This window comes from Lagenorhynchus albirostris, chromosome 6 (assembly GCF_949774975.1).
Source record: "Lagenorhynchus albirostris chromosome 6, mLagAlb1.1, whole genome shotgun sequence".
NCBI classification, from domain to species: domain Eukaryota; kingdom Metazoa; phylum Chordata; class Mammalia; order Artiodactyla; family Delphinidae; genus Lagenorhynchus; species Lagenorhynchus albirostris.
In genome coordinates this window covers 11,646,279-11,674,212 of record NC_083100.1, presented here as the reverse complement: position 1 = coordinate 11,674,212, position 27,934 = coordinate 11,646,279, and the positions used below count along the sequence as shown (strand labels likewise).

General features: G+C 43.8%; 1 protein-coding gene across 1 annotated transcript in view; it reads right to left on the bottom strand.

Moving 5' to 3' along the window:
• Positions 1 to 27,934, bottom strand: part of COL4A4 (collagen type IV alpha 4 chain) — a 134,611-nt gene that overhangs the window by 5,986 nt on the left and 100,691 nt on the right. The window contains exons 35-43 of the mRNA XM_060151956.1: positions 25,529 to 25,603; positions 21,483 to 21,590; positions 20,803 to 20,910; positions 13,286 to 13,357; positions 11,980 to 12,108; positions 11,774 to 11,887; positions 10,431 to 10,586; positions 8,751 to 8,873; positions 5,497 to 5,616 (exon numbers count right to left, since the gene is read on the bottom strand). Of these exons, the coding sequence (XP_060007939.1) occupies positions 5,497 to 5,616; positions 8,751 to 8,873; positions 10,431 to 10,586; positions 11,774 to 11,887; positions 11,980 to 12,108; positions 13,286 to 13,357; positions 20,803 to 20,910; positions 21,483 to 21,590; positions 25,529 to 25,603 (1,005 nt within the window). The remainder of the gene's footprint in view (positions 1 to 5,496; positions 5,617 to 8,750; positions 8,874 to 10,430; positions 10,587 to 11,773; positions 11,888 to 11,979; positions 12,109 to 13,285; positions 13,358 to 20,802; positions 20,911 to 21,482; positions 21,591 to 25,528; positions 25,604 to 27,934) is intronic.

Here is a 27,934-nt window from a genome sequence, read left to right as displayed (position 1 = left end):
CAGGCTAAGAAAGGCCATGGTGCTGACCACGTGTAGTGAGGAAACAGGCCTGGCAGGCCGAGGGCAGAGGCTGCACCATCCATCTCCAGACCCTGCTTGGTGACCAGGGCTCAGGCGTGTTCCCTGGAGCCTCGGCGGCCAGCCGTCACACTGAGACTCGAGCGGTTCTTTAAGTGTTTGGTTCCTTTTGGCCCACGACATAAGTTCATTAGCCACGATCTCCTTTGGTCTGGGTAGCAGATTTGCTCCCTGCCTGCGGGGGACTTTGCAGCCCTTCCCCTAATTACCTGAATCACGAGTCCCTCAAGGTTTCTGTTCTCTACCTCTATTCTCTCTCCCTCTCTCCCTTTCTCAATCAGTCTTCTCTGTCCAATCCCTCTCTCTGCCACAAATTAGCCTAAAAGCAACCATTAAGTCCAAGAGGGCTCACTTCAGTAGCTGCCCCTCTTTTCCACGCCGGGACGTGTTCTTCAAGGCAGCGGGGGCCACCTGAGGATGTGGCATAGGGCCTGCCGTACTCAGGGGACCAGACATCTCACTCGACTCCGCTCTCACACAGGCACCCTTAAAGCCATCTGAAGTACACGCCCCCCAAACGTCACTGCCTTTACATTTTGTCCTCAAATCGCCTGCCAGAGTGGCCCCCACAAACCTCCTCTTTTCATCCCACATCCAGCAGCCACCACCACCCCTACACCCGACGCTGGTCGCACTACGTTCAGCGTGGGCGTCGGGGGCGGTCCTGGCTTTCGGGGTGCTGTGATGTCACTCTGTCTCCTCTTGGATCATAAATTCTCTTGGAACGTCCTGCAGTGCCTGGACTACGTTCTTACATGGTCACCATTCAGTAAGTGAGAAAGGAAACCTCTCCTCCCCATGGAGGGGAGGGACGCCCTCCCCTGTCTAACTGGGCAGAAGCCTCTTCCTGGATGGCGCTGCGGTACGCGAGTTGGTGCATCTATTCGAAGAGAATATCCGTTATCTCGGAAGGAACCTAAGCCCGCATGGTGAGCTCAGAGCACTCTTTTCTCTCCCACCCAACGAGGTGATTCCAACACGTGGCTACTGTGCGATCCTGGAAAGGGCTGCCCAGGGCTAATGAGACAGTGAAGCAATGGGCGTATCACAGACAAGGCAGCAGACATTCCTTCCCAAGTATGGACATGCGACGAGCTCACCGCCCCGTCTGGAAAAGAGTTCCCTGCCAGATGTTACAATAGAGGCTTTGCTCCCTTTAGGGGAAGACAAAGGGAAATTGTCAGCAGATGACGTTTCTGAGAGTCAGGAAGGAAGGCTTCTGTTAACTCGAGTTGTGTACCCAGAGCTTTCTACTTGGAACTTGTTTTACAGAACAGACCTACGTCTAAAAGCCCAGCAATGTTGGATGGAGTCCCTCCTCTGAGAGAGTCACGTGTTGACTAGAAGATAAACGCTCCCAACAGGATGTGGGGAAGTCCATTAGGCAGTGACAGTTCAAACCAGAATGGAAGCCACTTTTGCATTCATCACAGGAAGTCTCAGCCTTTGAGGGCCACCCAGGAAGGAAAAGTTGTAGATCAAAGAGATGTGTGGGGCTTCCCTGGTGGCGCAGTGGTTGAGAGTCCGCCTGCCGATGTAGGGGATGCGGGTTCATGCCCCGGTCCGGGAAGATCCCACATGCCGCAGAGCGGCTGGGCCCGTGAGCCATGGCTGCTGAGCCTGCACGTCCTGAGCCTGTGCTCCACAACAGGAGAGGCCACAACAGTGAGAGGCCCGCGTACCGCAAAAAAATAAAAGAGATGTGTGAGTAGAGAAGCATTAGACCTTCTGTGATCGAGAGCTCTTAACAGACTCAAGTTTTACTTAGTGTGGCCATTACCCACTCATACTGGGTAGCAAAGAGTCAGAACTTCGTTTTTCTCTATGTAGGTTTCAGCGGCAGCCCTTGGATACAAAATCAGCTTAGCAATGAAAGAGGTTTTGAGGGAAAACAGGAAGAAAACCACAATGTCATTTTAAGCGAAGGTGGTACTTTGCAGGGGCAGCTGATCCTTCACAACCAACCTTGGGGTGGTCTTTACAGCCCCACACACCCTGCTGAAAGAATCGCCTTCAGAAAAGGACAGATGACGCAAGTCCATCACGGCTGGGCCACTTTAGACCCTTAGAATATACCTGTCACTTTTCAGTAACTGGATAGCATGGCCAATGCATCTAGGGTGGCCAGTGGGAGCAGACAGGGGGAGGGGACCAAGGAATACATTGCTGGCAAAGAGGGTTCTTTACAACAGGAGCTGGGTTGGGGGCTGTATCAGAGAAGAGGGGGCCCCACAGAAAGCACTGGGTTGGGAGCGGGTACACAGCAGGGCCAAAAGGAGCTCCAGGGAAGCTGGACCACGGAGCAGTGCAGCCCACACTGTTAGACGGCTGGGGAAAGTGGGTGACGCTTGCCGGGAAGGACTGTGCACTTCTTTTTTAACATAACAATCACATTCTGTGGCACAACGGTGGCCTCGGGGTGTCCCCACTGTCAGCAGGCAGGGTCAGTGACGTCAGTAAGGAGACGGCACGGGAAGCCAGAGACGGCCGTTCTGCGGCCACCTGCGGCGGGATAAGCCCATCCGACCCCAAGTCAGGAGGAATTCGAGATGACAGGTGATCACACCTGGACCACAGAGACGGTCAGCCCTCTTTCAGAAGCTCACAATCTCTGCAGAGAAAATCTTTTATGTGCCCAAGATAAGTACTAAGTTAAAGTGTGCAGAATTTGCCCATTTGATTTTTTTCTTTGTCACTTTCTTCGGTTATTTTCCAAAGCCACCACAGTAGGTGAACCCAACTACCTATCTGGTCTCTAATGATATTGGGGTGAAGCAATGGGTCTCAGCCCTGGCTGCCTGCTACAGTCATCCGGGCAGCTTTCTCAAAACACTGATGCTCGGGCCCTGTCTCCCTCTGAGTTTTGCTGGTCTGGGATGAGCCCTGGACATCAATATTTTTTCAAGCCCCTCCAGGTGACTTTAACCTAGAGCTAGGACAGAGTCACTCAAGAAGGCATCACCCTTAGCTGACTCTTTTGAGGACAGCATTCATATAATATAGTTAGGGTTTCTCAAACTTGAATGTATATACAAATATTCCGGGGATCTTGTTAAGATTCTAATTAGGTGGGTCTGGGGGGTGGCCTCAGTTGCCACTGGTCCTCAGACCACACTTTGAGCAGCAAAGATGTAGCCGGTTCTCAGTTTCTGGATTATTAGGCCAACCTGCCCCAACTGCGCTCCTGCCATCTCCCTGTTGGACAATTCTGGTTCCTCAAAGTCCAATCTCTCCTTACAAGCTCTGCTCAAATGCCAGCTCTTGCTGGGGTCTTAACAGTCCCGCAATCCTCCAGGCTGCAATTACCTCTCCCCATCCCGTTTTCCTAATGCCTTTTGCTTGAAACTCCTTCAAAACACGAATTATCATTATTTAGAATTACTTATGATCTGCCAGCTATGTCTACCATGAGGCTGTGAGACCCACATCTCATTCACATCTGTATTGCCCACAACACCTAGTACTGCATTTTATAAAGAGTAGAGGGGTACTTCCCTGGTGGCGCAGTGGTTAAGAATCCGCCTGCCAGTGCAGGGGTACATGGTTCGAGCCCTGGCCTGGGAAGATCCCACATGCCGCAGAGCAACTAAGCCTGTGCACCACAACTACTGAGCCTGCGCTCTAGAGCCCGCGAGCCACAAATACTGAGCCCACGTGCCACAACTACTGAAGCCCGCGCGCCTAGAGCCCGTGCTCCACAACAAGAGGAGCCACTGCAATGTGAAGCCCACGCACCACAATGAAGAGTAGCCCCCGCGCTCTGCAACTAGAGAAAGCCCGCGTGCAGCAACGAAGACCCAACGCAGCCAAAAATAAACAAATATAAAAAAAAAAGAGTAGAGGGGGTCTGGAAGTATTCTCTGAAATGAATTTGCAGAAACCCATTACAGGCCACATCTTCTACTTGAAAGTTAATTTTTTAAAGGGGGGATGGGACCAGCCCTCAATATTGCAGATATATACACAACAAGGCAGCTTGGTTTTAAAATAAGGTTGAGTGATGAGTTTATTGACTAAGGGTTTATTCATGCAACGAGTGCCAAAAAAAAAAAAAGTAACTACTCTCAATTCCCAGCGCCCGTGGGCCGTTAAAGGAAGTTGCTCCCATCCACACTCAATTAACTGACTGCACAAACGCAGATGCAATGCAGCAAATACAAACAACAGAACCCCATACTAACCACACAAATGCAGACGCAATGCAGCAAACACAAACAACAGAACCCCATACTAACATAAACAAGGCTCCAGAGCTGTTCGGGATGCTACCCAAGAACTACACAGACTCCAGCAGACTGGGACATCTCTTGGGTCCTTAGCTACTTGAGTTTGGGGAAACACAAGGAAAAACAGGTGGTGCAAAATTCGGTTTTACTTCCAATTTCTTTGGCCCTGAACCAAAAGGAGCCAGAGCCACAGCTGGGCAGTGGGAAAGCCAGGAAGAGGAACGGTTTCATGCCTCTTAGGCTAATTTGCACATTTGTTTCTAGAATTTGGTATCTAGAACCACAGGCACTGCCACTGGTCTAAAAAGATAAGTTATCTCTAGATGACCAGCCTAAACTCTCTAATCTCTTTCTAAGTTACCCAATGAGATGGGGATATATGAAGAGAAAATAAACCATTGGGAGGGCACCTTTTAAAGGAATGGTTTGGTTTAAATACTTAAATAAGAATCCTGCCACCCTGACAATGACTGAGCAATGCTCAGATTCGTTAGATGAATGACGCGATCTTTGCCATAATTTATCGTGACCCTCCCCCTCTTCCCTTTTCCTCTTCCAAGTGATACACCTCCTTCTCCCTTCCTGTAGGCTGTTCTGCTCCACTGGGTCCCAATTCAATTGGTTTTAATTCAAGGTCAAATCAACACCTAATAATGACTACTCACAGAGCATCTACTCTGTGGTGCTAAGAGGTTTCAAAACCTCATGCCCGGGCTTCCCTGGTGGCGCGGTGGTTGAGAATCCGCCTACCGATGCAGGGGACACGGGTTCGTGCCCCGGTCTGGGAAGATCCCCCGTGCCGCGGAGCGGCTGGGCCCGTGAGCCATGGCCGCTGAGCCTGCGCGTCTGGAGCCTGTGCTCCGCAACGGGAGAGGCCACAACAGTGAGAGGCCCGCGTACCGCAAAAAAAAAAAAAAAAAAAAACCAAATACCTCATGCCCAAAAGCTGCCCACAAGTAAAAGATTAAAGTAGGCGTTCCTCATCACAACAGAAGGGATGTGTCGATCCTGTTACTACATGATTAAACCTTTGGACAGATGCAGAGAAGATGTTTAAGGGGAAGGAGGTTTCCACTGCTTCATCCCCACTAGTTGTTGCGGCTCCATACCAAAAAGCTACGTAGCAAACACCCAGATTTTCATTTCAGCAACCTATGCTGCCAGTAACAAACAACCAGTGTGAGGTTCATACCTGGTCCTGGGGGGCCTCTCATTCCGGGGAGCCCCATGGTTCCTTCTGGTCCTCTTGGGCCTGGTACCCCAGGAAGCCCTGGGATTCGGGGGCAAGCATCCACGTCTGCAGGGGGCCCAGGTTCACCTGCAATTAGAACCACCACCTGTGTGAGGGATTCAAATGCTTATGAACCAGGTCCTTCTGCCGTCTCGAGCTGGATGGGCTTCTGACACTACGCTGAAATGTTATCGAGCATCTTCAAGCATCCAGTGTCAGCTCTGTGAAGATGGGGCTTTGTCTTGTTCACTGTGAAAACTTCTGGAATGCTTTCTGTTAATGACTGAATGCCTCAATGAGTGAGTGAATGGGATCTCAGAGAAAGCAAAAGAAGTATGAAATAGTAAAGATGGGCCATGACAGCGATCACGTGGTGACCTTCACAGGATTCGCAATCTTTGGGCCGTTTCTTACCAGGAGCTGGCCACGGGTGGCATGGGGAGAGGTCCCGGTGTGTTCCTCATACTCGGCTTAACATCACCCTAATTCATCAGTCTACACTGCAGCCACCTGGGCTTCCAGAGTGTCTGCTACTCAAGGGGACAATTTCAGGACTGCTAGAGGCACTGAGGCAGTGACTTTCAACCTTGAGTGCACGTTGGAATTATCCAGGCAAGTTATAAAAATACTGATTTCTGGGTCCCACTCCAGAAATACTGGTTTCATTGGTATAGGATGTGGCCCGGGCAGTGCCCTCAAGCTTGACTTTACAATAATCCCATCTGCAGAGCTTTTCAAAGATACCGCTGCCAGCATCCCATCTAGATAATTAAAAAGGAATCTCTGGGGGTGGAACCCAGGCATTACTAATTTTTTAAACTCTCCAGATGATTCCAGTATTAGCCAGGGCTAAGAAGCCCCACCGGAACGCTGCAGTTCTGACGTTAGCACGTCACAATCATCTGTCAGGCTTGTTAGAGCCCAGAGTTTCTGAGTCGGTAGGTCTGGAGGTGCGGGGCAACATGTTACATATCTAACACGTGCCCAGGTAAAGCTGATGGTGCTGACATGGGGAATCTCACTTAAAGAACCACTGCCCTAAAGGTTTAATATTTTTTTTCTTCTTGGGCACATTCACAGCTCTAAAAACTGTGTTTTGGTTTTTTTTTTGCTAAATCTTCATTCAGTCACCCTGCAAACATTCCACAAGGAAAAAGAAATAATGACACTAAGCCACAATGCCAACAGCTAACACTTACTGGATGCGTCATCACGCATCAGACCTCGTGCTAAGTGCTTCATGAGTGAATGTTCCCACCCAGCCTGTGTGTGTGTGCTGCTGTCATTAGAAGGTTACAGGGAAGAAAAGTCAGGCTCAGGTAAATAAGCAACATACCTAAGGTCACGAAGCTACTATGTGGCACAGTCTAGATAAAAATCCAAGACATCCTGGCTCCAAAACTGCCCTCTTCACCCGCACCCCATAATGCCTTCCCTGAGAACTCTGAACACCTACGTGGTGAATTCTAAGAAATGCAACATATTGTAAAACACATCACTGATTAGTTATGGTTTTCTTAAAATTCATACAAATGTGCAAAATAATTTTAAGGACAGTGATAAAGCAGTGAGAAAATCCTAGAAAACCTGGCCACAATGACAACGTAGTCTACACGGTACTTACTCTGCCTGTGGAAAAATGAACTAGAACCCTATAAGCTGTTTGGAATTTAACCTCCTCGAAAATATGGTGTGAAAGCACAAGTGACACCAAGTTAGAGACCTTTTTACAGTACATACAGTTTAATGTACAACTTGGCTTTTTCGCTCTGAGGGACTTGAGAGAGATGCATGTAGGTATTTCCTACATTCCCTGGATAATCTGGTGCATTATGGTGGGAATTCACCAGTGAGGGTAGAGGGGAGGAAGCAGGTTAGTGGAGGATGGGAGAGAAAGCACTCATACTCTGTGCCTGAATTGAAATTCTATAAGCTGAGTCTCTACGCCACCTTGACAACCTGTAATGAGGCTCAGCATTGGGGCACTCTAATATGGGGTTACCATATCTGTAACGAGGAAGCAAAGGCATTAAAACCTAATATAATTACAGCACCCCATCTAAACAAATGCAACGAAGTTGCACTCACACATACAGTGAAAAAGGCAAGTACGGAAATGACTGCAAATGAGATTTAGAGGAAATGATTCATCTTATAGCAATGCTTACCTCTGGAACCTGGAGAGATCCAAAGCCCAAACAATGAGGCCGCACAACGATTTTCATACGGCAGAAAGAGATTATAAATGTGTGAATTAGGACAAAAGTGAAATGACAAGTAGAATGACAGCATCTTATTTACATAAAAAGTCCACATCAATGTTACTGACAAGAACATCTATGATTAATGGAGTTTTCATATCTAGAAAGTCCTGAAGTGAAACTCCCTTGCGCAATATAAAATTCGAGTTGAATTCTTACGGCAAATATGCCCCAATTTAATGTATGTAGAAATTCCGTCCATTCGAAGGCTTCTGAAAATTCCATATTAATTTGCCAAGTTTTGTAGATTATGCACAGAAAGGAAATAAGAGATGAATCGTAGTATAAGTTCTTTATCATGCTGTTCTGTGATCCATCATAAAGCAGGGCAGTGTACTTATTCTTTGGACTAGAGCGCTCATTTACGAGACTGCAAGATATTCTGAACTGACACCATACTGTCATAGTATTGATTTAGGATCTTCAAAGGTATTACTTCTGCCGATCTCAAATACACGTCTGTTTGCCCTTCCAACCCTTTCTTTGCTTATTTTGACTCTCTGATGAAAACCTGTTGTCTACAGAGCTTACATCGAATAGCCTTTCATCTTCATAGCAACTAATGTACTTTACAGGAAAAGTTTAATAAAACATCTAGGAGAATCGATAGGAGGGAATTTGGGGGCAGGAATTGACTATACTGTCTTCACATACAATAATCAAATCAGTCTTTGCCTCCTGTGTGAGGGAACACAGATTTATGGATATTTACCTTAGAAATAGTACATGTAAAATCAACTCCTAACTTTCAAACTTACTTGCTCTGATAATAAATAAGTTTAACAAACCTGAGACTTTGTAGTGCAGCCTGAGATAAACATAATCTTTATCAGAAAAAGCTTAACTTATTAGAACTTGCTGGTAATTTCAGGATAATTACCTTCTGAAAGATGACCCTCATCGTAAATATTTCAACAAAACACTGTATGGAGGTTGCTGGGTGGAGATGACTAGGCATTAGAAGCTTACCTGGAGGACCCAAGGGCCCCTGTCTGCCTGGAGGTCCAGGTAAACCCTTCTCTCCAGGTGGCCCAGGAGTTCCAGGTGGCCCCTGCAACCCCGGGAATCCCATTGGTCCTAAAACAAACACATGAAAAGGAGGGCACTAGAAGGAAGCAATATAAAGATAATGACAGCTCAATGGGCTGAATTCAGAGGTTCACTCCAGCAAAATGCAGGGCAAAGCCAGCCTTAGAGTGCAGAATAGACCCGACCCCAACTTTCTTCTGCGAGGTGGAGAAGAGCTGCCTCTGTCTGAAGGAAACATAACTATCCATCAACCGGACTAAGGAATTTGTTCCATGACCGAGACAAAACTAAATTAGAATGAAGAGCCCAGTCATCTTGAACTTTCTCTGGAGACAGTCAAAGGACCGCGACGGAAAGGAAAAATAAGGAAAGATGCTCCACTGTCTGGAGACCACCGACCCTGAGTTCCCACCCCCTCTTCCTCACTCTCTCAGTTTCAGCCACACCAGCCACTCAGTGCCTCGCACATACTGTTCCTTTCCCCCCGTCCAGCAAGTGCTCCTCATTCTGTAGCGTGCAGATCACGCCAGGGAAGCCCTCCCTGGAATCCCAACCCAAGTCCACTTGCTTTTTTTTTTTTTGCGGTACGCGGGCCTCCCACTGTTGCGGCCTCTCCCGCTGCGGAGCACAGGCTCCGGACGCGCAGGGTCAGCGGCCATGGCTCACGGGCCCAGCCGCTCCGCGGCACGTGGGATCTTCCCCGACCGGGGCACGAACCCGTGTCCCCTGCCTCGGCAGGCGGACTCTCAACCACCGCGCCACCAGGGAAGCCCAACATTTGCTTCTCTGGTATCAAGCTTCCTTATTTATGACATAAGGGAGGTAACATGGATAAGCTTTATTGGTCTCTTCTCAACAAAATGTCCTATGAACCTCATAATTCTCTAAAATTCTCGTAACCAAAAACTAAGGTCCCCAAACATTAGCAGTTAGGTAAAAATTAGTTTAAATGTTTTAGCCTTAAATACTGGGGGAATTCAGTAATGGAGACTCTTTTGTGATTATAAAAAGACAAAGTCAGCAGTCTAAAACTGAACTGTCCAATACAGAAGCCACTAACCACATGCGGCTACTGAACACTTGAAACTGGCAAGTGCAAGCTGTGTTGTGCCGTCAGTGTAAAACACACACCAGATTTCAGCAGCAGAAAGGAGTGTCTTATTTGGGACAAGAACCAGGTTTGTACCGCCAGACCTAATTATCCCTTTGAGAACTCATATCGATTTTATGTTAAAATAATATTTGAATATATTATGTTAAATAAAATAAAGTATGAAAATTTCTTTTGTTTTTTACTTTGAAAATGTGGCTACTATATCTTTTAATTACATACGTAGCTTGCATTCAATTTCTATTGTTTAGTTCTTGTCTAGAAGATTATCAAGTATGTTATTAGGGGCTAAAGATGAACTTGTGTTTCTTCTTCTTACTTGTCCAACTATTACCCAAATTTTAGGACTCTGGGAAAGTCAGGACATTTTGGAAATGTAGTCACTATTTCCACAGGAAATGAGAAATACCTCATAGTGGCGCATACCCCAGACCCTTAAGGGCTAAATAATGAAAGTCATCCAGTACTACTTAAAGAACTACTTGCATTCATACCTTTCTGGCCATCTTTTCCATCACATCCTGGGAAGCCTTTGCGTCCTGGAGGGCCTGGTGGGCCTGGGGGACCTGGAGGCCCCGGCAGACCACAGTCACCTGGTTCACCTTTCAGAAGTTCAACCCTCCCAGGGGGCCCTGGAGGCCCGGGTATTCCTGACCACAGAGAGTAGGCAAAAAGATTCTTTCAGTCAAATGTGCATGCTGGCTGCCTGCGAGCTTCTTAAGGAAAGGAATTTAATGGCTTACAAGCAAGGGATGCAAGGAATTAGAATAACTAAGTCAGTAGTATCAGAGGTGAAACAGTCTGTCTAATACTGGAGCCCAAGTTGAGAAATGGTGTGAATAGTCTGTTAGTAACTGTTAAAATGAGCTAAGCAAAGCCTTCCTTCCTTTCAGAGCCACTCCTTTTGGCAGTATCAGTTTATGATTTTGTCTTGCATTGCCATCCTGCTGCTTTCACGCGATGGATGGATGGGTAAATGGATAGATGGGTAGATGAATGTATGGGTAGATGGATGGGTGGACAGAGAGAGAGATAATAGGCTTTTAAGAAAATCTGGCTGATGAAAAAGGAATATCCGCTCAATTAAATTTAAAATCCTATTTGAAAACCAGAGTCTACACATGGGAATTGAGCCCCAATTCAATTCCTACTTAGCTTCTAAACTTCTCAGCACATTTTTGAGCATTTTTATTTTTCTCAGTGTAAAAGAGAACTATATATTTTATCCTACCCTTACTAAAATGCTGAAGATTTTAAGGTTTCTGTCTCTCTGGAAGAGTTCTGTGAGCTAGTAGGAATGTGATCGCCTGCCAGTTGGCAAAAAATTGCACTGAGCCACAGTCTTTTTCCAACCCCCTGACCATCTCTGGTCCAGTCTTACTTTGTTAAATATTGACTGGCTAGAGTCTGTCCCAGTGAAGTGATGCGAGGAACAACACGTAATGTTAGCAGCACATGAGGAGACTGTTCCTGTGTGTGAGTCAGGCCTGGGTCCTGTCACCCTGGGCCAGAAGCAGTGCTCTCTGTGTGGACGCTGAGACCCACATGATGGCCTCCTGCTTGTCACTCCTGCACCCTCACGCTCAGCATCGAGCCGACAACGGGAAAGGCTTGCTCTGAGTCAGAGGTGGTCCGATGGAGTTAAAACAGAAGTGTGAGGGGCCTAAGCACTGGTCCTGGGAGCCCGCCACTGCCCACAATCCCCGTTTCCATCTGCCAAATCGATGGGGCTGCTAAGGTGTTTCTACTCGGCCACTCTCTGCTCCTCCATCCCTACAGAGCTGGCAGCATCTAAGGAAAGGGGCATCACCATCCTTTGCCATGATTCTTCTCATACCTCTTGGACCACTGGGGCCAGGAGGTCCCTGATCTCCAGGCAGACCCGGGTCCGGAATGTCACCCTTAAGAGCTCTTCCTGGGGCACCTGCAGGACCAGGCGGTCCAGGTCTCCCTGAGAAGGGACATGGTCAGTTGTTAGTCTCATTACATTTGGAAGGCTTGGATTTAGTTACTGAGAGAAGGGAAAAGCATGCTGCTTCTTACCTGGGGGACCTGGGGGACCTTTGTCTCCGAAAAGTCCTGGAGGAGAAATTCCTGGGCTCCCGGGGTCTCCTGTCTCGCCTTTTGGCCCAGGCATTCCCACTGGACCAGGTGGGCCCGTTTTATGGGAACCTTAACGAGGAAAACAGCATTAGCACTGCATCTTCTCCTGGTGTGTCCCTGCTGTGGGGCCTGGAAAGGAACTGCTTCCAAATAGTCATGTGACAGGGATGCTGCCGGTCCTGCTGAGGCTCAACACTGGCTGTAACGGTGACCCAGATGGCCGCACACCCTTTCCTGGGTCGCCGTCTCCTGTCTTATGACCCGTCACACTTGTCCAGCATAGCTTTGATTTATTTTACGGTTATTTCCCAGATTTCAAAACACAACAGCTTACTGACAATACTGACCCTTCAACCTCTACAGTGGAAAGAGTGAAACGAATGAGATCCGACGATAAGTGACTGTCAATAAACCGGCTTGAAATTTAAGGTGGAAACCGGCAAATAAAGAGAAGGAATGTGCAGTTTCACGCTGAAAAGGCAGAACTTCACTGGTTTCTTGGAGAGGCCACACGTTTTACCAGACTATTTGGAAGAGCTGCTAACTGAATCCTAAGTGAGGTAAATTACTTCTTGACCTTCCAAACCGTATCAAGGTTTTGTCCCTCCTCAACAACAGATTCACACCACGCAGCACAGCAATCCAATCCTTTTCCAACAGCCCCCCAAATCTGCATGTCTGATTCCAGCTACCTTGTCTGATTGCGAGCTCTTTTCCTGAGAAACTAATGCAACCGATGTGCACTCTATCCAAATAATGGAACAAGCTAAGATGTTGATGATTAGCCTATTTGTGGTATCAAAAATAACAGCAATTTGTTCAGGTAATTTGTTTTAGCAGCAGGCTATTGAAGGATGCTAGAAGTACTAATTAGACCCACGTGGTTGTGCTTGGCACGACTATACATAAAACAAAACAATACCCCCAAATCCCGACTATTTATTGGTTCTTCGTAACATTTTGGAAGCTAGCTCCACCTAAGCGATTATTCAGAGTATTTTTAATAGACAGTCACAAGCAGTATCAACAAAAGGCACTGTTAACCAACCATTCCTGCTTAAATTGGGTTTTCTCAAGTGTCTTTTTTATATGTCATCACCAGCACTTAAAACAGTTCCAACATTGTGAATCTGAGCTAAACCACTGTCCTAGTTTCGCATCCGAATTTTGTGAAGGGAGGAAATACCAGCGGACTCTCGTGGTCCCCTGCCTGCTGTTCAGCCTCTTGCAAAGGGTTTTCTCTTACCTGAAGCGCCTTTGCTGCCCTTCTGACCCTTTAAACCGTGCAAGCCGTTCAGGCCGGGCGACCCGGAGGGACCTGAAACACATCACAGGTCTGTGACACAAAGTACACAAGGTACATCCTCTGGCTGTAATTTGCAGGCACAGTCCAGGGGAGGGTTAGCTGACGGGGACCCACAGATTCTCCAGGCAGGAACCAGGAGACCTCCCCTTCCGAACATCACTATCAAAGCAGAATCCATGCCAGTGGTCATCACTAAATACGTTCATTTGATGGATGTTTTCTGTTAAGACGGCTTAACACATATCTACTTTTTATATATATATATTCTTTTTTATATTCTTTTCCATTCTGGTTTATCAGAGGATGTTGAGTAGAGTTCCCTGTGCTATACAGTAGGACCTTGTGGTTTATCCATTCTCTATATAATAGCTTACATCTGCTCACCCCAAACTCCAAACTCCCACGCCATCCCTCAGCCGGGCATATATCCTATCACATAACTTGCTTTGGTTTTAACACAGTGCTGTTGGTTTATGACCGTATCATGAACCTCTCGCTCTCTCTTTCTTTCTCTCTCTTTCTAATCAGATAGACTCTAGAATTACTGAATCTTGGTATAGGAAATGACCTCCAATTTTACAACAATAAAATGATCCTAGGGCTTCCCTGGTGGCGCAGTGGTTGAGAGTCCGCCTGCCGATGCAGGGGACACGGGATCGTGCCCCGGTCCGGGAGGATCCCACATGCCGCGGAGCGGCTGGGCCCGTGAGCCATGGCCGCTGAGCCTGCGCGTCCGGAGCCTGTGCTCCGCAACGGGAGAGGCCACAACAGTGAGAGGCCCGCGTACCACAAAAAAAAAAAAAAAAAAGATCCTAGACAAGGAAAGGGATTAGCTGGGAGCAAACGCCCTCCTCCTTCCTCCCAGGCCCAGGATCTCCCCACACTCCACGGTCTGCAGATCCTAGTTTCTTCAGAATCTATCTGGATAAAGGTAGTAAGACAGTTAAGGACAGGTGGGGACGGTGGCACACTGGGGAATACACACCCCACTGATTTTTTGAGCCCTGTGTGACTCAGAAAGAACAGGCCTGCAGGTCAGGGGTGCCTGCAGCTGTTCCTCTGCCACCCCTTCTTCCCAAGAGAACCACTCTGATGCCTCTTTGCAACTAGTAAATTTATTTCACGATGATCATGCAAACTCCATTCTCTGTAATCAGACAGGATCTCGCTGATGCCTGCATCTTCTTCCAGAACCTTCTGTCAGGTGTCAATAGAGTTCTCTAAGGAGCCATCTACTAATCTGACTTTACATAAGTTGTCACTGAAAGCCGAACACCTATAAATCTATAGATTGATAAATATATAGGTATTTGTACCTATATTTATATGATAATACATATAGCATATACATAATACGTTATATATATTGGCCATATACAAATATATAGATTTGTAGGAAGCAAGTAAAGGGAAGGGTGGGGGGAAGAGGCAGATAACTAACAGACATAGAACATCTCCTAGCTGCTGCGCTTCTGCCAAGTGCGTCACCCACGTCCCACTGATTGATGGGGGAGAAAGAATCTTCTCCTCAGCCCCTGGCCAAGCCTGGTAACCTTCCTATTTCATTAATGGATCTTCCAACCAGAAACTTTTCTTTCTCATCTGAGGCTAAAAGCCCCTCAGAATACAGCCAGCCATTCATTCAGTTAAGGGTCCCAGCCCTCGAATTTGTGATAATCACACCCTCAGCTTATGGCGAACACAGAGAAGTGCCCCTCATCTACCCCCATGACACCTCTGTAGAGCTCCCTCAATGCCCTTCTGCCAGGCCCATCCTACTCTGTACAACAATCCTGTCTGTGGTGGCTGGTTTACTTTGGATGAATTAACTGAGTGTGAGATCAGGTCTTATTAGTTGTTCTATCCCGCCACTTAGCATATCTCCTGACACACAGTAGGTGCTCAATAAATGTTTGTCGAATGAATGAGTGAGTGAATGAATGAATCAGTGAATGACCAAGTGTGGAACAGGGAGGGTGAGGGATTGAACAGGTGGAGAGAAAGCTGTAAAGAAGGGTGGATTCCAATCTCTATTTGCATGTCACATCTTTCATTGACAGATTTATCAGATGAGTAAGATTTGAGGAAGTTAGTGCTATCCATTTGCATATAAAGAATTCAAGTGCTAATTATTATCTCTTCCTTAAAGCAAGTCCTCTGTAGACTTCTTACTGGACGATGGAACAGTTAGTTGGTTCCATTTTATTTTTTATCAGTACTAGAAACAGAGTTATTCTATTTTTTAAATCTAAACGTTAGATTGGTGGGAATAAGCCATATTGTCTTGCACCAAAAAAAAAAAAAAAAAAAGCGGGGGGGGTGAACGCACCCTTTTTTCCCCTAAAGCTCTTATTTCCTAACCACTTTTATCAGTTCTGGCTGAGCTTATTCTCCAATTCTCTTTCCTATTTATGAGCAAATGTTTCAAGTTTGCACCGAAAGAACACACAGACCTTCATCTGCCAAATCCGGATACTTATTGCCATCCATCTGAAATGATAAGACATTTTCTGAGACTCCTCTGCTATTTCACTGTGTTTTGATCTCCAGCTTAAGCCACCAAGATTGATGGCTTGGGGACTTGGCTGGGGGTGGGACGTCTCAGCTCCTGCCAGCTCTCCATTGTCACATCAACACATCCAGGTCCTGCACTGTCACAGCCTCAGCCTCTCGCCATTGTTGAACTGGCTGACCCTTATCTGACGCAATGTTACCTTTCTAAATTGAATGCAGCTACATCTGGGTAGGGTTTTCAGGGCAATTTTTCCTTTTTACTGAAAGCTTTTTTATCCATCCCATCTCTAAATCAAAAAGTTGTTCATGCATAAAATATATACCAGGCAGAGGAGAGGCAATTAGTCTCACAAAGCACATTCCTTGGCAATGAGCATTTTCTGTTCACCTCTCTGGTCATCCTCGGGCTTAACAACCATCATTTAAGGCCGCATCTTGCTGCACTCACAGGCCAGGGTGCCCCCACTCTAGTCAGAGAATCTACTCTCCCACCCCAGCCATAATCATAATACCAGCTTCTATCTATGTGAGCCAGGTGACTCTTCGTGACTGGATTCCCTCTCTGAGGTTTTCTTTTGTTCTAAAGCCTGAAAATGCTACTCTATCCCCAGGGACCTTTAACAGGTGTACACTTTTACTAGTGTGACCAACTCGTCCCTGACTGCCGGCGACTTTCTTATAGTTCTAGCACTGGAAGTTCTGTGTCCTGAGCACCCCCTCCGTCCCAGGCAAAACGGGACAGCTGGTCACCCTAACTTGAAAGCCGAAGGGAGAGACCTTTCTTTGTGACTACAGGTAAAGGTTGAACGAAGTGGAAAACGTATCAAAACAGATTCTGAAATAAGATTGAATTCTTTTTTGATTCAGAAAATACACGAGTGCCTACCAAGGGGACACACAAGAGCCTAAGACATGGTGCCCTAACAGCGAAGTTTCAGTCCCCAAATGCACTTAGTGACAGGAGCTGACCAGACAATGAGAGCAAGAGAGAAACAATCCCTGACTTGACAGAACGAACAGGCAATTACCTCAAGAGTGGTAAGTGCTGTGGAGGCGGGAGAGGGAGGACACTAGCTGCATAAAAGGAGGGAGGGTATTTCTGTGGTTTTCACAGCTGTAAGGTGCCCCGCATTTCTGTGCTGACAAAAGACATTTCTAGGTGCTTTTTTTCTTATGAAATAGTTTACCTGTCACCCACCAAAATAACCCAGTCCACATTCTTTACACATTCTCATGCTAAAGCTTATCATTCTAGGTTTCCATTACTACATTCTTTTTTTTTAAAATAAATTTATTTATTTATTTTTGGCTGTGTTGGGTCTTTGTTCCTGTGCACAGGCTTTCTCTAGTTGTGGTGAGCGGGGGCTACTCTTCGTTGTGGTGCGCAGGCTTCTCACTGAGGTAGCTTCTATTGCTGCGGAGCATGGGCTCTAGGCGTGCGGGCTTCAGTAATTGTGGCACGTAGGCTCAGTAGTTGTGGCTCGCAGGCTCTAGAGCACAGGCTCAGTAGTTGTGGCACACGGGCTTAGTTGCTCCGTGGCATGTGGGATCTTCCCGGACCAGGGCTCGAACCCATGTCCCCTGCATTGGCAGGTAGATTCTTAACCACTGCGCCACCAGGGAAGCCCTCCATTATTACATTCTTATATGAATGCCTAACTAGGAAATCGAGCATCTTCCTTTTAGAGGCATAGGTACTGGAAAATTTAAGTCTAGGCATCAAGCCATTTTTACATATGTTGAAGTTAAAGTTTAAATCTGATTGAACACAAGCAAGCAAGACTCAAGAGTCCATATGGCTCGTTCCAGTGGAGCAAACAACTTTGAGTTCAGCAGCTGGTTTGTTCAAACAAGATAATCAGTCCCCTTGACTTATTTAGAACATACTTCAAATATTTAGCTTCTCAGTTCAAAGCGTTTCTGCCCGAGTGTGGTTCATTTTTCTATCAGCATGATAAACTGCAACAATGGATTTATATTGGAGACGTTTTCATTCCTAGGAATGTATTTCACTGTTTTGTGGGGTTTTTTTTAAAGACTGTGCTGTTCACTGGGCTGTTTGCAGGGAAACAGTGTCCCTGCATGGTCAGGATGCATCACTGCAGCAACCGTCTGTGCACTGGTATGAATATGTGGGTTGATATATTCATTTTCTCACCTTCTCTTCTTAACAAACTTATTATTTCATAGCATCGAATTATGATGTAATTGGAGGTAATTTTGTTGTTCGGTCAAATTCATTAGCTATTAGTTTTTTAATAACATATACTGAAGTTATGTGATAAATGTGAACTAATTCAAGGGAAGGAAGAATCAACCATAGCGACATGAACCTTGTCATTTTAGTCAAACTGAGTGCATAAAATGGCACCCGGACACTTGAAAATCCTTGCCATTTCACTAAACTAGGAGGGTAGGAAGAAGTGGAGATGCAGCAGAAGTAATGGAAAACGTTTTCTTTTGGTTCTTTATCAATTTTGTCCTCCAGACACTCAAAAGAGCATCAAAGAATATCCCGCCAGGGCTATAGGGATTGCCAGAGACAGGAAACAGCCACAAGAACCAGTGAAACTCTTAAAAATACAAAATTATTTTGCTTGGAACGCTAAATTTATCACCAATCACTATACTTCACATTACTAAAAATGCCAGTGAAGAGGAAGGGGGACAGTACAAAGGTATCTTGTGGTGGGAGCTTTTCCTGTCTGCTTATTTGGCTGTGTAGAAATTCGTAAGTATACCAACTCTTCAAACTAAACGGCTTCCCTCTGTACAGAGGCACCAGGTAATACTTACCACCACACTACTACTTGCTGGACAACTGGAGTTATTTGAAATCTACCTGATGAGTGAAGAGGTGAGAGCGTGGAGAAACATTACTTGGATTTGCAAAACAATAGACTGACTAAGCCCAAAAGAAGGGATTTCCAATTCTTCTGAGAGGAAGTACTTTTTATTTGACCAAAATTTAGTGTATGTATGGGCCAACGAGCAGAAGGTAAGTGGGAGGAAAAAGGAGGAAGGAGAGAGAGGGGTCTCAGTTATAGAAACCTACCAAGTAAGGCTGGACCCTTCTGAGGACAGACTCTCAACCTCATAGCTACTTGTTCAGTTGTTCATTCTCTATTTTTCCATTAATTAATTAATTGTATTTATTTATAAAAGTAAATTTATAAATTTTCCTTAATTTATTAATATATTTAAATTTTTATTTATTTCTATAAGTAAATAAATACTTACAATAACCAACCAACAGACTTACTAGGAATATACTGGTTCCAAGGATACAAAAAATAGTTCTTAAAACTAAAAATAGAGCTACCATATGATCCTGTAATCCCACTCCTGGGCATATATCCAGAGAACACCATAATTCGAAAAAGATACATGCACCCCAACATTCATTGCAGCACTATTTACAATAGCCAAGACATGGAAGCAACCTAAATGTCCACTGACAGATGAATGGATAAGGAAGATGTGGTAACATATACACAGAGGAATATTACTCAGCCATAAAAAAGAATGAAATAATGCCATTTGCAGCAACAAGGATGGACCTAGAGATTATCATACTAAGTGAAGCAAGCCAGACAATGAAAGACAAATATGATATGCTGTTGCTTATATGTGGAATCTAAAAGAAAAAAAACGATACAAATGAACGTATATTCAAAATAGAAATAGACACACAGACATAGAAAACAAACTTATGGTTACCAAAGGGGGAAGGGGTATAGGGATAAATTAGGAGTTTGGGATTAACATATACACACTAATGTTAATTAACATTAACACTACTACATAAAATGGATAACCACAAGGACCTGCTATATAGAACAGGAAACTAAAATCAATATTTTTAAATAACCTATAAAGGAAAAGAATCTGAAAAAAATATGTATGTATAACTGAATCACTTTGCTGTACACCTGAAACTAACACAACATTGTAAATCAACTATACTTCAATTTAAAAAAATGATTCTTGCTTTTTAAAAGACCTTTAAACAAACAAACACGATACAACGTAAGTGTCATGCTAGAGGTATACACAAGGTACCCATGGGAAAAAAGAAATCTAAAATGAAAGAAATGGACTGAAAAGGAATAAGTACCAGGGCTGTATGGAGGGGCATGAATATTTGTTAACAACCAATTATTCTATTCTATTCTATTCTATCCCACCAGACCTATGTTATTACCAGTCTACTGTACTTCTAAAGAGAAAAAACTTAACAAGGAAAAAAATGTTTCTCTATCAAACAAAGATAATAAATATTAATTCCTCTTTCTCCATAGCATCTTACTCTTTTCCTTTTCCTTTGCACAACTGACAAAAATACATTTAATATCTGTCTCCCCTACTAAACTGTGAGCTCTGTGAAGGCAGGAACCATGTCTATTTTCTTCAAAATTGTGTGCCTAGTATCACACAATTAATTGTGTCCTAGAATCTAGGACATAACAGGAGCTTGACTATCTGGGGAAAGAATAAATAAAAAGGCCGGAACATCATGGGAAACAATAGGGGAAATGCAGCTGCACAGCACAGCGAGATCAGCTCGGTGCTTTGTGTCCACGTAGAGGGTGGGATAAGGAGGGTGGGAGGGAGACACAAGAGGGAGGAGATATGGGGATATACGTATATGTATAGCTGATTCACTTTGTTATACAGCAGAAACTAACACACCATTGTAAAGCAATTATACTCCAATAAAGATGTTAAAAAAAAATGAGGGGGCAGCAGCATCATTTTGGTAGAGCGGGTCCAGAGACCAGGCAAGCGCCGCCCAAGTAAGAAAGAACAGGAGGCGCCAACAGGCATCCTTGGAGAGAGCCAGGCCCCAGAGCATGTCATTAGGGTGCTAGAAAGGCACTGTGAACTTGTGGGAGCATCACCGGGGGGAGCTTTCTGATGGGTCGGGCCTCCTTTCGACTCACCTTTTATTCCCGGAAGACCTGGTGCCCCTGGATCCCCCACGAGGCCTCTTGGCCCAGGATCTCCCATTTCTCCTGGATGTCCCTGCAGCCCAGGCAGTCCTGGATTACCTGAGGACGACAGGGAGGCTTTGCAGACACCCAGACGATATGAGTTTCGTGAAATGGGAAGGTCATCTATATTCTTAATCTATGGGTAACTGGGATACTGTTTTATTACTTTTTCTTTCTAGACCTCCTAATTTAATCTCAAGAGGAGAAAATACACTTGAGTGATTAAAGTTGCCAATTATGATTTGAAATGCTCACTTGATTCTGAATTGGCAAGAGGAGGAGCCATTAAAATGTTGTGTTGAATGTGTGCTGTTTGGCTTAAGTCTAAAGGAGAATAGGAAACCAGCCTCCTGAATGGTAGGTGCATGAGGGAAGGTTGGAAAGGAGCTCTCCTCTGCCAGACCATCGCTTTGTGCCTGGTATCTTCCTAGGTGCGTGACAGGCGCTGTCTTCGTTTACTCCCAGACCAACTCAGTGATGTTGGTCTATCTCCAATTTACAGGTGAGGAATAGTACATTTAAGGGACTTTTCCAAAGTCACAGGTTGGGGAAAAGGCAGAGCCAGCTTCTTCCCCTACACCAAGAGATAGATGAGTGCCCGGGAACTCTGCAGGCTCCTTTCGAGGTACCTGGACACCCCGCTGGTCCAGAGGAGCCAGGCGGTCCTGGCCTTCCGGGTGGTCCTCCAGGTCCTTGAACACCGGGCAAGCCCTGCTCTCCAGGTGCTCCCAAATGTCCTAAAGAAAAAAGGACCAGACATCTGAGTAGTTGTAGTTGCTCTTCAAGGTGGTGAATCTATAAAACCTCCAACTTCAGCTCTCTTTTCTATTCTTACTTTTTTACATGTACAATTTTTCTGTTGAAAAGATAACATTAAGGAAAAATGGAAAACAAAACACCTATAATCCCACCAATTTAATACAGTGTTTCATATGTATAACAAATGTGCAAATAAGGCCTACAATTTTATATTCTGATTTTTTAATTAGCTAGCATTGCATCATAAGTAATTTTCCAAGCTTGATATCATTTTCCTAATTATTGTTTTTAAATAACTGGCTGATAGCTTATTGAGTTAACCCTAATTAAATTAATCTAATTTTCTCTACTGTTGGCCGTCCATGTTATTTCTAACTCTTGCTGTTATGCATAATGATCTTTATACATCTTTAATCAATTTTTTCTCCTATTAAATTATTTCCTCAGGAAAAATTCCTAAGAGTAGAATTTTTGGTTCTTTTTAATGCATTTTTAAATGCTCAAGGATTTTAAAGTAAATCACAGACATTGTGGAATTTCATCCCTAAATATTTCAGGAGGTAAGTCTGAAAAATAACATTTTCCTATGTGGCCAAAGTAACATTATCACAGCCAAGAAAATTAATAATGACCCTTAATATCATATAACCCTCCTTCCATATTTGAGTTTTCTCAATCGTCCCCTCAATGTCCTTCACAGACGGTGAGTCCACACCAGGTCCCATTCCAGAACCACACATTACATCTGGTGGATACATCTATTAGGTTAAAAAAAACCTACTACAGTCCCCTTCTCAGGACAGTGACGTGCTGAAGAGAAAGGCCCAACTGTTCTGAGTCTTCTAGAACAGACCATTCAGCATTTGATTCTTGACAGAGGTTGCCAAATGGTTTGGATAAATGCTCTACCAGCTCACAGCCCTACACGTCACCCACACACAGCCCCAAGACCATCATTCCATGTGCTCACTGAGGACTTTCTAATTTGTTGATTTGTTTTCTTGCTAATTTAGTAAGGATGAAATGATATTTCAGACTTCCTTTAAATTACATTTCTTTGATTACTAGAGAAGATGACTTCCCCATGTGTTTATTTATAATGTATGACTTTAATATCAATACAATTTATATTTGTAGGATAAACCAATAGTCTGTGCTGAAAATGACCAGTTGAATCTGCAAATAAAATATGTGGTTCTGTATTTACAAACTCACGGGGGTCATAGTCACTATTTATTATAACACACAAGAGAAACAAGCTTATGTTAGTCTATACTTGTTCCCAATCAAATTTGAGATCTATGAGCTTCACTGTGTATTGTTTTCTTCATCCTGAAAATATTCCTGTGGTAAAGGGAAGGCAGCCTTTTCCCACCTCCAAATGAAGAAACTGAAATAGTAAAGCCTTGCCTCTCCAATCACAGTTATATTAAGAACAGAACCTGTGAGTTAAGCTGTACTGTATTTTCTCTCTGAAATAGAGAAAAGGGAGGTAGAACTGAACCCAATACAATCATATAAAATCCCCTGAGACAGGCTGCAGATCTACGCCTTCTTGACAGGCTTGTTCAAATTCAATGCAGCTTTTTTCAAGCCAATGGAAATTGCATGTTTAGGTAAACTCTGTGCTGGTGAATAACATACGATGTAATTTTAAAATTTTAAGCAAAAGCTATGGCATTTGGGAAAGGGAACCATTTAAACGGTGACCACCACAGGAGACCAGAGAAATTACACCAAGGCAAATTTTCATGAAAAAGTTAGCCTACATATAAAATAACTCAGTTCTATGATTTTTAACTTACAATATTAGGTAATATCAAAGGTTTCCATTTTGGACTCTTTTTAGCTTATAAAATCTTACTATCTTAAAGGTTTACATAAAAATACCAGTAAGTGTGGATAAATCTCTTCATGTTTTGCTGACTGCTGATGACAATGATGAATTACACTTTCCATTTGTGTAGCAATTTTTAGTTTATAAATTGCTTTCAAGGAATCTCACTTGATCCTCAGAACAACCTGTAATATGCATAGGGCCAGTTTACAGGTGAGGAAATAGCTCAAAGATGATAAGCAACTTGCCCAAGACCATATGCTCAGTGGTAAAGGAGGTTGACTTTGAACCAGTGATTTTCCTTTCTGAGACCTCCCTTTGGTACTTTTTATGAGCCTCCACAATGCTAACCTCAAAGCTATTTTCCCCTCCAAATGTACACGTAAGCTGTACATTTCAGTTAAAATATTATAGTATCTAAATCTATTTGACCATGCCAGAGGTAAAGGACCCATATGAAAGGGAGTGGGGAAGGAAGTTTTTGCCAGTGCAATAGCTTGTTTTCCTGTTAGACTTCCATTTTAGCAATCTTATGGTATAAAAACAAAGATTAATTCATTCTCCTTATTTTAAATGTTCCTTCCCTGTGTCCATAATTTACTGAATTGTGGATATTTATAGAGTGTAAAGACGACTCAAAATCTATAGGGCTTCCCTGGTGGCGCAGTGGTTGAGAGTTCACCTGCAGATGCAGGGGACGCGGGTTCGTGCCCCGGTCCGGAAGGATCCCACATGCCGCGAAGCGGCTGGGCCCGTGAGCCATGGCCACTGAGCCTGCGCATCCAGAGCCTGTGCTCCACAACAGGAGAGGCCACAGCAGTGAGAGGCCCACGTACCGTCAAAAAAAAAAAAAAATCTATAAAATTTCTGGAGTTAAAAATAATAAAAAAATTGATTTATTCTTTAAAGTAAGTAAATAAATAAAAAGAAAGAAAGAAAATTTCCCATAATAGTTCTTCTCAGATATTCTTTCTGTTGTATGGAATGAAACATGGCCACTGCCGAAGAGAATTTTAAGGTAATACACAAAACTATTAATATGAGATATTTTAATTTACAGTGGACCCATCTAAATACAAGCCTGGCTTCTAACCTGTCCACTATCAGCTGAATGACATTGGGCATCACTTATTGAACCAATCATCTGTGAAGAAACAAATTCTTTCCAGGCAGTGGATATCCCTGTGCACAGAGCTTTGTACATTTGTCTGATTATTGACTTAAGATATATTCCTACACATGGAATTACTAAGGAAAAGCACGTGTATGTTTTGTCAGCTGTGGGTCGTCTACTGTAACGAGCCACAACCTCTACAGGAGAGCAGGAACTCCCTGGAACATCACAATCTGTTCTGAGGCATTACACATCTATTGTTGCTGATAACTGAAGTGCTGTTTGGAAAGACTGAGATTTGTTGCTGATGATGAGGCTTTACGTTCCTTTGGTTTGGTTTTGAGTAAACTAGATACTTAGTAAAGGAGGTATTCAATCATATCTCAGCAACTGCACTCCTCAGGGCATTCACCTATGCTTTTCTTTTTTCTTTGGCCACACCATGAGGCTTGTGGGATCTTAGTTCCTTGACCAGGGATTGAACCCGTGCACCCTGCAGGGAAGTGCAGAGTCCTAACCACTGGACCCCCAGGGAAGTCCCTTGCCTATGCTTTTCTGAGTAGGAAAGAAAGGGCTGGAATGACAACCTTCAGCTGTAGTCAGCGGAGTGGTTATTGTTAATGTATCATTTTTAGTTATAGATTTGCAAAACAGTCCAAATTTTAATTGCTTGCAATAATCATTTTTGACCCTGCCAAAATCTGGGCATGCCTAGGGAAGTGTGTTGTTAACATCCTAGGTCATGGGAGCCATGGTGGAGAAAAGATGGTGAGTTGCTGGTGTATAATCCTGGTGTCCTCCTAGGCCAGTGCTTATACATAATCCTTCTGATAGGTATCTTAATGAGTGAAGGGAGAATATAATACTGATACAACCATTGCCAGCTAGGAAGATAAAGTAATTGCACTATTTTTCAAACCAAACTTACTCTTTTTTGTTTTAATAAGAAAAGTATGTAGCTATACCTGGATATCCAGGGCTACCTGGCTCACCCTTTGGACCAGGTAGGCCAAACTGACTTGCAGGTTCCCCTTTGTATCCTGTAAGTGATAAAATGCACATAACATTATTTAAGAGAGTTTAATTTTGTTCATACAAGTGACTTAATAACTTTCATGATACTTCCCTTTATAGTCTATCCTCAACGTTCCAGGAGAGGATTTTTGAAACAATGCTTTTTTTTTTTTTGCTTACATAAGAACAAACAGAAACATAGATGCAAGCTGTGATTTAAACACACACACACACACACACACACACACACACACACACATACACACTATTTTATAGTTCAAAACAGTCATAAGAAACTATAGATCTTAATAAGTTTAAATTTTTAAATTTTCTAAAATAATTTCAAATTTAGGGATCTATTTAAGAAATTACTTGGCATTCAGTATTCTTATATTGTTTTTTAGAAACAGAAAGCAGAAACTGTCACTGTTTCAGCTGCTGCAATCACATTTCAAGCTCTCTTCAAGGAAGCTCAACTCGGTGTCCTTGTAAAAAACCGAAATCACAAGTCATCTTACTGATGACTTCACAAGAAATGGCACTTTGGAGGCCATTGTAGGCAGTTGTAGGCCATTGTAGGCAGTGACCCCTACAGTCCCACAGAGCTGTTCCACACTGCTGCTGCATCCTTCCAGACACAAGGACTTACATTATAGCTGGGAGCCAATTACAAATGGAGGACTCAAAATGGTATGGTAGGGAAGGGCAAGAAATTGATGGGATTACAAGGGAAGAGAGCTAATTAGGCATGTTTTAAAGCACCTACACACGAACACCCCTTTTAAGGGGTCCCACCCACACCTATGGTAGGTTCTCTTCCACCTGACCCTACTCATAATTGTGGTTAATTGTTTGAAGGGTATGAATCTGGTCCATCCCAGGTCAGCCAGTCTTTCCTTTAGGAATTGTAATAAAACGTAAGAACTTGAGGCCCTTGCCTATCGAGGCAGAAATCAAAAGCATTTTCACAATGTCCTAATATAGAGCATGATCAAGTGCAATCCAAACACATCCAGAAAGGATACTGAATAGAGAGTGATAAAGCCAATTGGTAGGCAGGTAAGTAAAAAACAGACCACGGAGAAAAGTCTCAAGAGAAAAATCCATGGACTTCCCAAGGGCTAGCTTCCTTCAGACTATGGTCCTGCAGAACTATCTTATCTGTGGGCTCCACGAGACAGCTTTTACTCCAAGTACCTTCATTGCATTTTGTTTCCTTGCAAACATGGCCAAATACAAGTAGGAAGGAAACAAGAAGAAACAGGTTTGTTCTTTGAGAGAGGCAAAGGGTCTATAATAAATGGATAGATGAGTAGAAGAGGATTGAGTTCTGAACACTGATTGAAGCTATAAAATGTCAAAATAAAATATGAAAACTTCCCTATTTGTAACTATTTCTAAAGAGAAGATCTAAGTTATTCTTTCTGAAAAAATACATGTTCACAATTCACTTTTTCTTACAGCAATTATCATGTTATTTATGGAGTGTCTCTCAAAGCGTAAAGCATGTTTCACTGGTAGTAAGGGAGAAGATTTTTAGGTGGTTCACTAATTACTGTTTCTGATTTTAAAGTTATTTATTTTAATCTGTATTAAAATAAAATATAACTGTACCACAAGCCTCTGAATTCACAGATAGTGAGATTAAGGCTAAGGTTAAAAAGGTGAATCATTTTAAAGTAGATTTAAAGAAAAATATTAACCCAATGGTACACAAAAATAGTAAAAAAATATTAAAGCTTTTGTGTAAACGCTGCAATTTAAGATACCCTGGATTTGTTTGTTTTGTTTGTCTGGATAAAGGGTTAACGAAACCTCTCTTTCTCTGAGGACATTTTTTACCTTGGGTTAACTTCCTGTTCCTATTTCTCTGGAAACCTGATAAAGGCAGAATGTAAGTTGTGTTACAAGGCAATACTGTCTTTGGCACAAATTAAACTAAGGCCTGTGAGGCCAAATCCAGCCTGCAGACTGTTGCAAAGAAAGTTTTATTGGAACACAGCTACAGCCCTTTGTTTGCACACTGTCTACGGCTGCTTTCATGCACAGCTGTTATAGCAGAGACCACACAGCTGAAGATATTTATGATCTGGCCCTTTGAGAAAAACACATTTGCTGACCCTTGGCTTATGGTAAAAATAACTCAACTGTAGATTATGTGTGGCCCAGGAATTCTTAACTGAACTATTAGCACTTGGTGGGAAGTCATGGCTTTGGCCTTCTCTGTGTACTGTGACTCTTGTAACTGGGTCGCCAAAAGCTGTACCTATGGAGTCCTTAGAAGAGATACTGGCTCCTGTGGGGCACGGGGCCATGGACCACCAATGCGGATCTGTCTCCTGGCACCTGAGCTGTCA